The sequence below is a fragment of the Octopus bimaculoides genome, chromosome 2 (genome assembly GCF_001194135.2).
Source record: "Octopus bimaculoides isolate UCB-OBI-ISO-001 chromosome 2, ASM119413v2, whole genome shotgun sequence".
In the NCBI taxonomy this organism is placed as follows: Eukaryota; Metazoa; Mollusca; class Cephalopoda; order Octopoda; family Octopodidae; genus Octopus; species Octopus bimaculoides.
Genome location: NC_068982.1, coordinates 150,584,867 through 150,598,413, shown reverse-complemented (window position 1 = coordinate 150,598,413; position 13,547 = coordinate 150,584,867). Strand labels below are relative to the sequence as shown.

At 33.3% G+C, this 13,547-nt stretch overlaps 1 protein-coding gene across 3 annotated transcripts in view; it reads left to right on the top strand.

The window, feature by feature from the left end:
* LOC106872129 (dynein axonemal heavy chain 5) overlaps nt 1-13,547 on the top strand; it is a 183,710-nt gene that overhangs the window by 143,395 nt on the left and 26,768 nt on the right. For 2 of the 3 annotated variants that reach the window (XM_052965662.1, XM_052965663.1), the window contains exons 73-80: nt 135-328; nt 5,932-6,057; nt 6,591-6,699; nt 7,670-7,855; nt 8,578-8,733; nt 10,252-10,461; nt 11,617-11,762; nt 13,222-13,410. In XM_052965662.1, the coding sequence (XP_052821622.1) occupies nt 135-328; nt 5,932-6,057; nt 6,591-6,699; nt 7,670-7,855; nt 8,578-8,733; nt 10,252-10,461; nt 11,617-11,762; nt 13,222-13,410 (1,316 nt within the window). Of the gene's footprint in view, nt 1-134; nt 329-5,931; nt 6,058-6,590; nt 6,700-7,669; nt 7,856-8,577; nt 8,734-10,251; nt 10,462-11,616; nt 11,763-13,221; nt 13,411-13,547 lie in introns of those variants that run through there. The other variant, XM_052965664.1, reaches the window with a different exon arrangement.

Sequence of the window (13,547 nt, the reverse complement as noted above, 5' to 3'; positions counted from 1 at the left end):
ACACACACACACACACACACACACACACACACACACACACACACACACACACACACATATATATATGCACGCACACACACACACACATACATACATATATATCAAAATAATTAGATAATAATCTATGCTTTCAGGAGATTGAAGTAACATCTGGCTTGGATAATGACATGGAGGTAGACTTCAATAAAGAAGCCATCCTGGTTCTTGAGAAAGAAATTGAGAGTCTACAGAGGCCATATAGAGAAGCTGTTGAATTAAAACATAGTCTTGAAAAAGAACTACAAAACAAGAACGATGAAATAAAAGCCACAAGGCTTCTACTTGAGAGGTAGTTTTTGTTGTTCTTTTTCTGTAACTTTCTTCCATGGATCTCAGTGAGGTGGTACTTGGTCTATATAGAAGTTATAGTGTTACTATATTGATGGTTATGGTAATAGTACACAGTTATAGTGATATTATATAAAGGTTTGTAGTAACATAATATAGATGTTACAGAAGAGGAGGGAAAATTGTCCTTTTGGTTTAGCTTTAGTTTTTGGCATCTCTGGAAGTGTAGGTAGTTGCCCTATGATAACCCCACTGATAGGAGCTTTATCCAAATGCTTGAAAGAGAATGAACTCTATTAAAAGTATTCATGGACTAGAAACTGATGTTATACAGGATAACATGTTGAGCAACCATATACTACAGAATTGCATTAAGATAACTCATACCCAAGTCAAATAATGTGTGTTTATGTGCATATATGCACCCCAACACATTATTTGACTTGGGTATTCATGCATGTGTATGTATGAATATGTTTCTTTCACACTCTACATATGGATCAGTTGTTTTACAATTATCCAGGCGCAGGAGTGGCTGTGTGGTAAGTAGCTTGCTTACCAACCACATGGTTCCGGGTTCAGTCCTACTGTATGTCACCTTGGGCAACTGTCTTCTATTATAGCTTCAGGCCAACCAAAGCCTTGTGAGTGGATTTGGTAAATGAAAACTGAAAGAAGCCTGTCGTATATATATATATATATATATATATATATATGTATGTAAATGTGTTTAAATGTACACTAATTTTTATATGAAGAATATGTCTATTAACTTTGTATACATACTAGGCCACTGGTAGAAAAAAAAAATTTCTATAATTTTTCTTACCCTATATTAATTTTAAGAAATGATTTTAGCAACTTCTGAGGTTTAATCAGAATTTTTATTTGCTGCCGATTGAATCTGCACTTGCGCAGAGGATTTGAAAAATTATAATATATAAGGATGAGACACATGTTATTTGGTCTCTAATTTATATGTTAATGTTTTGGCGTATCTGCTGGTGAGAACTTCACCTTGCAAATTATTTTATTTGCAAATTAAAGTTCAAAACCTGAGGTCCAGCTGTAAAACATGATAAATGTTTTTATTTTTCATTCCCTTCAAAATTGCTCTTAACTGTGGTTTGGACTTTTTGGCTGTTCTTTCTAGTATGTCAGGCAACCTGTTTAAGGGCTTGCCTCTTTGTGTTTAAATGTACACTAATTTATATATATATATATATATATATATATATATGTATATGTATGCATGTGTGTATGTATGTGCGTGTGTTTGTGTATCTGTGTTTGTACCCCAACTATCGCTTGACAACCAATGTTGGTGTGTTTACGTCCCCATAACTTAGCAGTTCGGCAAAAGAGATCGATAGAATAAGTACTAGGCTTACAAAGACTGAGTCCTGGGGTCGATTTGTTCGACTAAAGGTGGTACTGCAGCATGGCCACAGTCAAATGACTGAAAAGAATAAAAGAATATAGCGGGTTTATGACTTTATACAGAAGATACAATGAACACTCAAATACCTTCTATATGTAGCCATAATGAATTCATATATCGGTGCAAGGTAATGAATCTTTAAAGGAAGACCATAATGGATTAAATTATATGCTGCTTAATTATCAGCATCTGCTAATTTACTTGAAAGTCATTTTGGCTAGTTAACCACCTTCTACAATAGTAATAAGAATTGGGAGAACACATAATACACAGATTGTATCATCATCATCATCATCATCATCATCATCATCTCATCATCCGTTTTCCGTACTGACATATGAGTGTGTGTGTTTACAATTATGGTCCAAGTAAAAGTTTAAAGTATGATTATGAATGTGATTTGTAAAGGATAGTGGAATAACTTAAATGGTAAAGTGCCAAACTAAATACATTCTAGGATTTAGTTACATTTCCTATCCATGTTAGTCCAAATTCCTTATCCAATTTGATTTTCAATCCTTCCTTGAAGAACCTAATTACTGAGGTTAATTCATCGTCATCATCATTTAACATTTGTTTTCCATGCTGCCATGGATTGGACAGCTTGATAAAGCTGGCAAATAGAGAGCTGCACCAGGATCCATTTGTCTGTTCTGGCATGGCTTCTATGGCTGGTGGATGCCCTTCCTAATGCCAATCACTTTACAGAGTGTACTGGATGCTTTTTACATGGTACCAGCTGTGAGGGGGGGTGGAACCAAGGAAAGTGGTATAATTGAGGGACAGATATAATTGTCTTACTATAGAGGAGATATTTGGCTACCCCAGTAGGACAAGGAAAGAGAAGAAGGCGAGAGTTAGTGAGAAAAATAGAAAACAGTCAGAGTAAGAGAGAGAAAAATAGATGGTGTTCAAGATGTATTGGGACTTATCCACAGGGAACATTAGGGACAGTATATATAATAAAGAAGTGATAGAAGGGGCATATTCCATAAAAGTGTGATGGGAGATGTTTAAAGATAGGGAGGATGTGATTGTAGCAAATGATGGTGAGAGAAATTAGAGTGGCTGCAAGGTGAGTATGTTATATTTGTGAGTGCATGTTAAATCAACTGCACCAATCCTCAAAACATTGTGGCCTTGCGCTTATTTTAGAATTATCAATATATTTGATCTGTTAAAAAAAAAAGCTCTTTACATTGTCATGAAAAGAAGTGTTTACTAGAGGAAAAATATGGTTTTCACATGAATACATGAAGTACAAATACAATGGTATTACTCTCTCTGGGAATCAAAAACGGTTTTAAGATTTGCTTTACTGAGAACAATCTCCACACTATAGTACACATCACCTATAAATATTGATTTCTAACATTAACTAAAGACCACACATTTTGAAGGGGGCGATGTACTTAACTGAATCATCCTCAGTGTATGAATGGTAATTTTTAATCATCACCCAAGGAATATAAAATGCAAAACATAATTTGAACTGAAAATTTAGTGTGACTATCTACCACAAGGCATTTAGTTTTGCACTTAACATTTCCATTCCTTGTTCATCTGAAAATAATACAATGATGATGATGATGATTTCACATCATCTACTGCATCTTCTTAAAGCAATTATCTTCACTCTTCATTTTACATCATTTACCTCATTTTGTTAACAACAATTATCTTTACCATACTGAAAAATTGTTTCATGTATATATTTCACACAGCATATATTTTAAGAACATCAGGTTTTACAAATATACATTTGTTATGCTTTTGATATCATCATCATTTAATGTCCAGTTTTCCATGCTTTCATGAGTCAGACAGAATTCATTGATGCAAATTCTCTATAGTGGGATGCCAACCTTTATCTTTTTCCAAACAAGTTAATATTTCTCATGACCAAACTTGTTTTTCATGGAAATCTGGAAATGAACAACATTGCTTATATGATGATAATGATGCTCATTTACAAACATCATATGATGTCAAGACAAGGGCACACACAAACAAGCACATGCACACACACACACACACACACACACACACACGATGGATGTTTTTCAGTTCCCATCTATCAAATCCACTCACAAGGTTTTATAATCAGCCTGGGTCCATAGTAAAAATACTTACTCCAGGGAGCTATGCAGTGGGATTGAACCTAAAACCACATGACTGGGAAGCAAGTTTCTTAACCACTCATCCTGTACTTACTGCCACTCTGCAAAACAAATTTTTTTTTTCATTTCTCTAGGTAATGATTATTGTCATTAGACATGATTTTCGCGCAAACCTTTGATGATGCCTACACACTATAACAAAATTTTGAAATATGTTTGGGACTGGACTTAGCAAAAATTTCATTTACTGGAAGTCTCCTCCTCCTCCTCAGATGGTTAATCTAATTAATTCAGCCCCTATGATTTGCAAAAATGGATTAAGTTGGAAGCTAATTCTTTCTCTAATATTAGTAACAACATACAAAGCATCTATATTTCTCTACATGAGCTCATTTCTTTTATATATGATTTATATAAGCTAGATTTTAAATATTCCATAATCTGCCTTGACCATTTTGATGATAATTATACTTTGCAGATGTATTATAGTCAGTGGTCCTTGATAGTTACAGCATACTGGAGGAGGTTTGGGTCTAATTGTTTCCCTGTAGAGTCAAATTATTATAAAAAGGGATGGCCTCCTCTCCTACATTAAGAACTGGTTTAATGTTGAAGGGCTAAAATTTGAATCTTCTCACACTGAATCTTGGAAATGTCAAGTCTCTGAAATCACTGATGATAATCTGAAAAAAATCAATAATTCTAGGTAATTTCTGTCATCCACCTCATAGTATACAGGAAATGTTTCATAATGATTTTGATTCAATGACTTTGATTCAAAACATAAAGCAAAAAGTTAATGAACTCATATTCATGGATGATTTCAATGCACTTCAAATTAATAGCAGTGAATTTGTGGGTGAATGCTTTTGTGACACAAATGGGTAATAATTTATGTCCCAATATAACTTTGCCAACTCAATTCTGATAAAACTGCCTGCCTAATTATTTTGCAATTTCTCCTACCACCATTTTCTCTATTTCGGAAATTTTGTTCAATTGTTTATCTGATTACTTGCCTTATTTTGCATTTTTTGATGAATTGATAAAGCCTGATCGCATCAACATTAAAATGAATCGATATGAAACTATTCAGATAAAATTAGATCATAATCAATTACAAAGTGAACTAGCAGAAACAAATCCTGTTACAACTTTTGAATAGTGATGATTTTAATGTAAATACTGCATGTCCTCTTTCAATTATTACACATAAAATAAATCATCTAACATTCTGAAACACTGTTAAGTTCAATAAATATAAACATAGAAAAGAACCATGAATGACAAATGGAATTTTGATTTCTATGACAAAAAGGTGACCATATAGAACTGTTAATGATTAAGGATTCAGTTAGTTGAAGAGAAAATTTTTTAAAAAACAAATATTCTGTCTTACGTTCAACATATAAAAAAATTTACATAAAATGCTGAACTTCACTATTACTCAAGCCCTATTTTATCAATATAAAAATATTTAAAAGCATCACCAACTATCAAAAAGCTCTTAATTGAGAACTGAAATAAAACTAAATTTATCCATTGATTATTTTATTTATCATGATAGAATGATTGGAGATACAAGGCAAAATTACAGAACATTTTAATAGATATTTCTGTAGCATAGGACATACTTTTATAAATACTTTCCTTAAAAGGCTATCTGCAGTTTCTGAAAAATTATCTTCATCCTTCATTTCCCATAATCTACCTCATCTTGTTAATAGCAAGTACCTTATCCCTTCATTTCATTTCATCTACCTCATCTTATTAATAATATTTATGATCTTCACCCACTCATTTTCACATCATTATCTTTCCTTGTTAACAACTGTTATTATCTCTACTCTTCAGTTTACATTATTACCTAATCTTATTAACTACAGTCATCCAACCCATGCCAACATGGAAACAAGTGTTAAATGATGATGATGACGGTGACAAGGGAGGGAGAAGAGGAGAGCAATTATTGATCGTTTGGGTTTTCATCTTGTATGTAACGTTATATTACATTATCAATGACTGCCTTTCACTTGGTTTCAGTCTGAAGTCAAAGGAATCGGAATGGTGTTCAGTTGTAGAGAAAGAGTCCAGTGATACCTTAATCTACAATTGTATAATGGCATCCTCCTTTCTTTCTTACTGTTCCCCATTTAACATTCAAACCAGGTTAGTGGTCTTCTCATCTATATATATGTTGTTGTTCAAATTTTAAATACCTTCAGTCAGTTTATACATTGAATACCTTTATAGAGCATGTGACAGAACAGTTGCCTAAGTTTAATTGTTCTATCTGACCACCTCATTTACTGTATCTCTATTTCTCTTATAATAGTATGACTACTCAACCCATTCCAAACCTGTTAACCAACCATGTATGTGTGTATATACATATATTTTCTACGATAGAAACATTTCAGTCAAAATAAGGTTTTTAGTTTTACACTGTCAAAATTTGTCATTAATATTTTATGAATTTTGAGGATACATTGATGTTAGGGTTTTACACGTGTGAATTCAGAATGCTGTAAATGTTAGTTCTTTTCTATTCAATGTAATTTTGTGAATTTAGTAGAAAGAAGATATATATTAGAGTATCATGCATATTCTGCAATATAAGATTTATGGTATTTATTATATTCCCAGAAGGTTTTCAATTTTACCACTGAAGTTTATCTTCATCTGTTAATCTGTCATTTCAGAGAAAAGATATGCAATCAGTTAAAAAAAATATGCTCTGAGCATGGTTTTTCTCAAAACTGCCATCAGGTTTTTGAAGATTTGAGTCCACATGAATTTTTGTTCCCTCCTGTAAGTAGCAATTATCTAAGAACTGTTCCTTCACTATTATCAATTTTTATTATTTTTAACACTCTTGTGGGAGCTTTCTACACTACAACAGTTACAGGTATTACCAAATATAGTAAATTCTGAAATCAGAGAGAAATAGTGAAAGTCCATGTCATCAGCAATCAATCCTAAAGTCACTTTATAGAAAATTTTGATGGGTTCAGTTTTCATGAGAAGTGAAGAATCTACTGCTCTTGCACTTCACATGAGATGAAGACCAAGGGCTAGCACCATTAGATTTCTTCACTCCTCATAATAATTAGACTTAGCAAATTCTTCTATGTCCTCTCCTATTATCAGATGAAGTGACCATTTAATGGAGCCTTCTACATTACAATAGATACAGGTGTTAGTACTATTGCAACCTATTACACTGACTACCTAATGTCAAAGGACAAAAAGATTGACATATATGCTTTCTTTAATTAAAAGTTTTCCGGAATATTTATTTCTGACACTGTTACAGCTAGATGACTTTCCTTTTACTAACCACTATAATGAGATAAACCTTGTGTGTTTGCTTCTGTAGTGAGACATAAATGACGTTGCCATCCCAGTCTAAGAGTAAGTTCTGTTTTACTGTAGCCTGAGTGAAAGTCAGCAAAACAGGAGTATAGAAAATTATTGAAAAGTACTGGGATGAGAATAAAGAGAAATGAGACACATACATTAGGAAAACACAAGATAAGTGACTTTATAAATTAATGTAGAAGGACCTGTTTGTTGTGTGCTAGGATCTTTCCATTGATGACCCACTCAGTTTAATGTCCCACGTGGTCCTAGGGATTCAATGACAAAGATTATTGCTTTATAACAAAAGGTTATTACTTAGTAGTATGAGGGTTCTACTTAATGACACAAAGATTATAAGTTAATAATTTGATGATTAAGGATTGTTATTTAATTGCATAAAACTTTTTTTTTCTTTTAGCTTCTAAGAGTTGAGCTTGAATTATCTTCTTCCCTACCTACAAGTAAGGTTTTCCTGGAAAATTGCTGTTTCTTTGTGGATGATAAAATGTGGACAACATGGCCAATATTGTGTGACCCTAACTGTTGGGCTTTAGAATGTCAGCAGATCTTTTTGAAAAGCGACTTTGTTACTGTGCCTTTTAATGTAAGTCAAATCATTTGTCATTTCTGTTTTCTGATATGTGGGCAGTGGATTGGTTGAATCAACAAGAACATCACACAAAATGCCTTGCAGAGATTTGAATTCACTCTATGTTCTGAATTTAAATCCCCCTAATGTCATCTTAGCTTTCAAACTTCTGGGTTGATAAAACAAGTACAAATTGCTTTTGTATCTAAGTTTAGTCTGGTTTAGGAAGCTGGTTAAAAGTATTAATACAGTGTTAATGTCATGCAGAAAGAACTAGAGAGAGAGCCTTAGAATATTTCTCTTCTAATTGAGATGGATTTCATTTACATAATTCCTTCTTCTTCTGTTTGGATCTGCAGAATAGTTTTCCTTTTACTCGTAACATGTTTAATGTACCTGCTTATTACTGGTACTGCATTTTTCACATCTGATGTTACTAGAATCCATAAATGAACAATGTCAAAAAGCCTAGTGGTAGGTAATTCATACCATGCTAGGACCCTTTTTACTGCTATCACATCATCCTTTGCAGTTTCTCTTCTGTTCTTCTGGATTATTATTGTTTCTGTCATTATTACTATTTATTTAAGTTGAAGTCCACCAGGATCAGATTCTCCCATGTCAATAAAATAAACACCAGTTAAGTGTTGAAATGCATTGTCTTGTGCTTGTGTTAAAAATTCATCTTCATCATCATCATTATTAGTATTACTTTCTCCATCTTTTCCTTGTTTCAGGCTTTGGACTCTCAACTAGAGATGTGTTTGAATGAAGGTCTCATATTATTTGTTACTAATTGTGATTCTCAGAAACTACATACTAATCCACTACTTCTCTCAGTCATCTTTGCTTACAGAAGGTTCATACAAGCAACACACACCTTCAAGATATGGGTAAGTCTTGTCTATTTTTATTAATTATAGGAAAGTTTAAGTTGATATAGTTAAGACTGGTTGTAGTAACACAGCTGAGTCATTATAGCACAGCTAAGTAATTGTAACACCACTTGGTTACTGCAATAGTCCATTCCTTATGCAATCCTAATGTAACACAAATGGTTGTAAAAACCATGAAATAAAGTATTACAGATATCTGGATTGTGAAATCTGTATGAAGAGACCCTTTAAGAACAAACCCTGTACTTCATTGGTTGGTACTGCCACTGCAAGTCAACAGTTGACAACTCAGAACCTCTCATGATTAACTTTTGTACATGTTGTTGTCGATCTGTGATTGTAGTTTGGGTTGAAACCTGTCTCCTTTGATCTAGAAGTTATGATCTACTGAATGGGTTGAAACTGTTAATTATTTTATATGGGTTTAACAAAAGATTATTTATATAATTCTTCCTCCATTGTTGCTAATCTAGTTGAGTATCATTTCAAACCAGAATCCACTTCACATTGATTTCCAATGTTGCTAAAAAATATACTAGTCATATACTGAGATTTTTTTTTTCAATAAACTTTACCCCTTTTTGCCATCAGTTTTTAGCCTTGTATCAATGTGATAAATCAACGTAAAATAAATAAATAAAGGGATTTCTAGGTAGGAATAAGCACACAGAAGTACAGGAGCTGGTTGGATAGAGGGTTAATGGACAGAGAGATGGTAGGTGAACATAAGAATGGATACTGAGAGGGTAAATAAAAATATCAGTTGGGTAGATGGGTATTTATGTATTTTATTTGACTGTCTATAAATTAATAGGGAATAAAACAAAAACAAAGTTAAACAGTTGTGGACAGAAAACTAAGACATCCATAGTTAAACAATAAAACAGTCAATGTTTAAAGTTAAACAATGAAAATGTCAAAGCTTTTAGGCTAAGCTGCCCTCTTATAAAATTTCTGATTAATAAGAAAATACAAAAAAAGATAAAGTAATTTAACATAGCATGAAATATAGAATATTTCATAGGACAGTATGGTATATAATCCAGAATGTAGTAGAGACTATAGTTTAAAGTATAATACAGAATATTATCATTTAATGTCTAGTTTCCATGCTGGTATGGGTTAAATGGTTTAACAGGATCTAATGATTCGAAGAACTACCTCATTTTTTAATATCTGCTTTGACATGGTTTCTATAACTAGATGTCTTTCACATATGTATGTGTGTGTACTTCACCATCATCATTTAATGTCTGAGATAATGATGACATGTAAGTGTGTATTGTATACATTACAGAGTATAACATAGGATATATCATAGGATGTTTATGGTATAAAGAATAGAATTACATTTCTATTGTTATGAATTAAATTTTTTTTTAATTAACTAAATTGGAATATCTAAATTGGAATATCTAATTAACTAAATTGGAATATCTAATATCTAATTGGAATATCTAATTAACTAAATTGGAATATCTAATGATATAAAACATAAAGGATTTTGTTTTTCAGACTGGTGACCTTGAAGTAGAATGCAACCCCTCATTCCGACTCTACCTTCATACATCAAGTGATGCCTCCTTAATATCTGATACCCTCTCTCCATATCTGACCATAATCACATTTTCACAGTCATACGAGTGTTTATACAAAGATTTGTTCCTCAGATGTATTAACCAGGAAAAATCTCAGCTCAAAGATGAACGAAACCATTTTTTACAAGTAACCATCATCTTTCATGTATTTCATGTTTGTTTTAATGCAATTGTTTCTTAGTTGTATCAGTCTTTTATGCAAAACTGCTAAGTTATGGGGATGTAAACAAACCAGCACCAGTTGTCAAGTGATGGTGGGAGACAAATGCAAACACAGACACACAAACAAATCATCATCATCATCATCATCATCTTCATTTAATGTCTGCTTTCTATGTTGGCATGGGTTTGATGGTTTGACAGAAATTGGCCAGCTGGGGAGCTACCCAGCTTCCAATTGTCTATTTCAGCATAGTTTCTATTGTTGGATGCCCTTCCTCACACCAACCGCTTCACAGACTATACTGGGTACTTTTTATGTGACAGTGGCACAGGCACCTTTATGTGGAACCAGCCTGGATGCTTTTACATGGCACCAGCACAGGCACTTTTATGCAGCACTGGCACTTTTAGGTGACACCACCACCTGCAAGCCCTAAAGAAAAGGGCACTCAGCTGAGAAAGGGATGCAGAGGACATATGTGGTTGAAAAGCAAACTCCTTAGTCCCACCTATTAGATAAGTGTCTTCTACTATAGCTCCAGTCTGGCCAATGCTTTGTGAGTGGATTTGGTTGATAGAAGCTGTATGATAGTCCATCATATATATATATGTATATGTGTGTTTTTACATTCTGCAATGTATTCAGATGAAATTGCTTGAGCAAATGTGTTATGTTGACAATTCTCTGTCATCAAATCACTCCATAGTTCCATGCTCAGGAAGGCAAGTAGAAAAAAAAATCCTTTCCTTTCAAACCAGGTAAGGTCTAGTGTTAAGAAGAACATCCATGCCTCAATAATAAGTTTTCATCCAACATATATTAGTATGGAAAAACAGACATTGACCAAATGAACAATGTGTGTGTGTGTGTATACTCTGCTGGGTCTATGTAAAATTCAGTGCAGTGTATAACAATTACTTTCCTATCCTTTTTGTTTCTCAAATGTTGGAATATGTTATATTTTATATATGTTACATAGATACTTCCCACTGCCACTAATGATCAGTAAAATACTTAACCTGTTACAAAAGAAGTGGTTATCCTGTGATATTGCATTCCAAATGACCTGAAATAGTGTAAATGATAATTGTATTTACTACCCACTTGGTTATTCTTCAGGAGAAATGGGATAAAACTAAGGAATTTCTTGAAACTGAAGACAAGTTACTAATGGGACTGTGTCAGGAAGTTGACCTGTTGAGGTCAAAGCAAACTGTTAAAGAATTGACTGAACTGGTGAACCAGCATAGTGAAATTAAAGAACGGTAAATGTTTGAAAATTTACTTATATGTTTGTGAAATATACCGTGTGTATGGACCTAAGGGACTATAAACATGTATGGTTGAATGGTTGAAGAAGTTTATTCCACAGTCAGAATTTATGTTGACTCAAATATCGTAAGGGAAATTGGTTTAATAGAAACTGCATGAAAACATGTTGTATGGTCTATATCTGCTATTCAGAAGGCCAGACTTATGAAAAACTTTGTAACACTGAATCTGCAGGAATTTATGTTAACGGAACAATTATCTGTGGAATACTCAACCACCTACATTACAGTACAATAAGTGAGTAATTCTATGAATCAAATAACTGAAATATTCATCATTGAAATTTATGTGATCTCCTAAGTAATTGTAATATTTATTTCTTTTACTTATTTTAGTCATTGAACTGTGGCCATGCTGGAGCACTGCCTTGAATGGTTTAGTCAAACAAATCTCATTGTGAGCTTTACAAATAGTAATTTCCTAAATCAACCCAATTCTTTTTTTAAAATCCAGTACCTATTCAATTGGTCTTTTTTGCAGACATATACATGGCAGACATCTTACAGTTTCTATCTACTAAATCCACTCACAAGGCTTTGGTTGACCCAGAACTATAGTAGAAGACACTTGCCCACAGTGTCACACTGTGGGACTAAAACTTGAAACCATGTGGTTGGGAAGAGCATACACAAAGCCTGAAATTCAGGGAAGGAAGTTAGACAATATTGTTGACTCCTGTACCTGACTAGTACTCTAATTTATTGACTCCTTTCATCTTTGTATGTGTACTCGTGTTATTGTTTGCCAAATCTGAAATTTTTTTGTGTAATGTCACTATTTTTTATTCTTTTGTTAAAGGGTAATTTTTTTCCATTTTCTTGTTTTGAGTTTCTGTAGATTTTCTGGGATTTTTTTTTTTTCTTTTTCCTAAAAACAATGAAATTCTATCTACTCATTTTCTTTCAAGCATGGCTGGCCATTTTATTCTGAGAGGCCATGTTTAAAAAAAAAACTGTCTAATTTTGTGGAAATCTTCCACAAAATATCTCAGACCCCTCCACACACATACAATTGGGAAAACCTTTGCTTTTAGATAATCCAAAATATAAAAAATAACTTTTCTTGTACACCTGGTAAACTCCGAAATCTTCAGAGCTTGTAACATGTAACTCCAATAACCAACATAGACAATGATGAGGGTGTTGATTTTTAATGCTAATAACAATAAGCCTATCTGATACTTTACCAATCCCAGATGGTTGAAAGACATAACTGACCCCGTTAGGACTTGAACTCAGGATGTTATGGTGGTAGTGATGATTGAGAGGACATCAGTGATTGTGAGGTTGTTATAAATGATAGTGATGATGAATATTATATCAAGCTGATATTTTCCATTATATTGTTTTTTGAGAGTTTTTCCCTGATACTTTCTCCCTTTCTCATCTTCAGATTGTTAACTGTGTTAGAAGAAGAAGAGAATATTCTACGTGAAGCTACAGAACATTTTTCCATTCTTGCCAGTCAAGGAGCAATATGTTACCACACCATGCAACACATGAAGCAACTCTGTCCTCTTTACAGATGCCCTTACTCATCTTTCTTAAAACTATTTAACTCGGTCATTAATGAATTGGATTGGTAAAGTTTGTATTTGAAATTTTTTTAAACAGACTCTCTCTCTTTCTCTTTCTCTCTATCTCTCTTTCTCTTTCTCTCTTTCTCTTTCTCTCTCTCTCTCTTTCTCTCTCTCTCTCTCTCTCTCTCTCTCTCTCTCT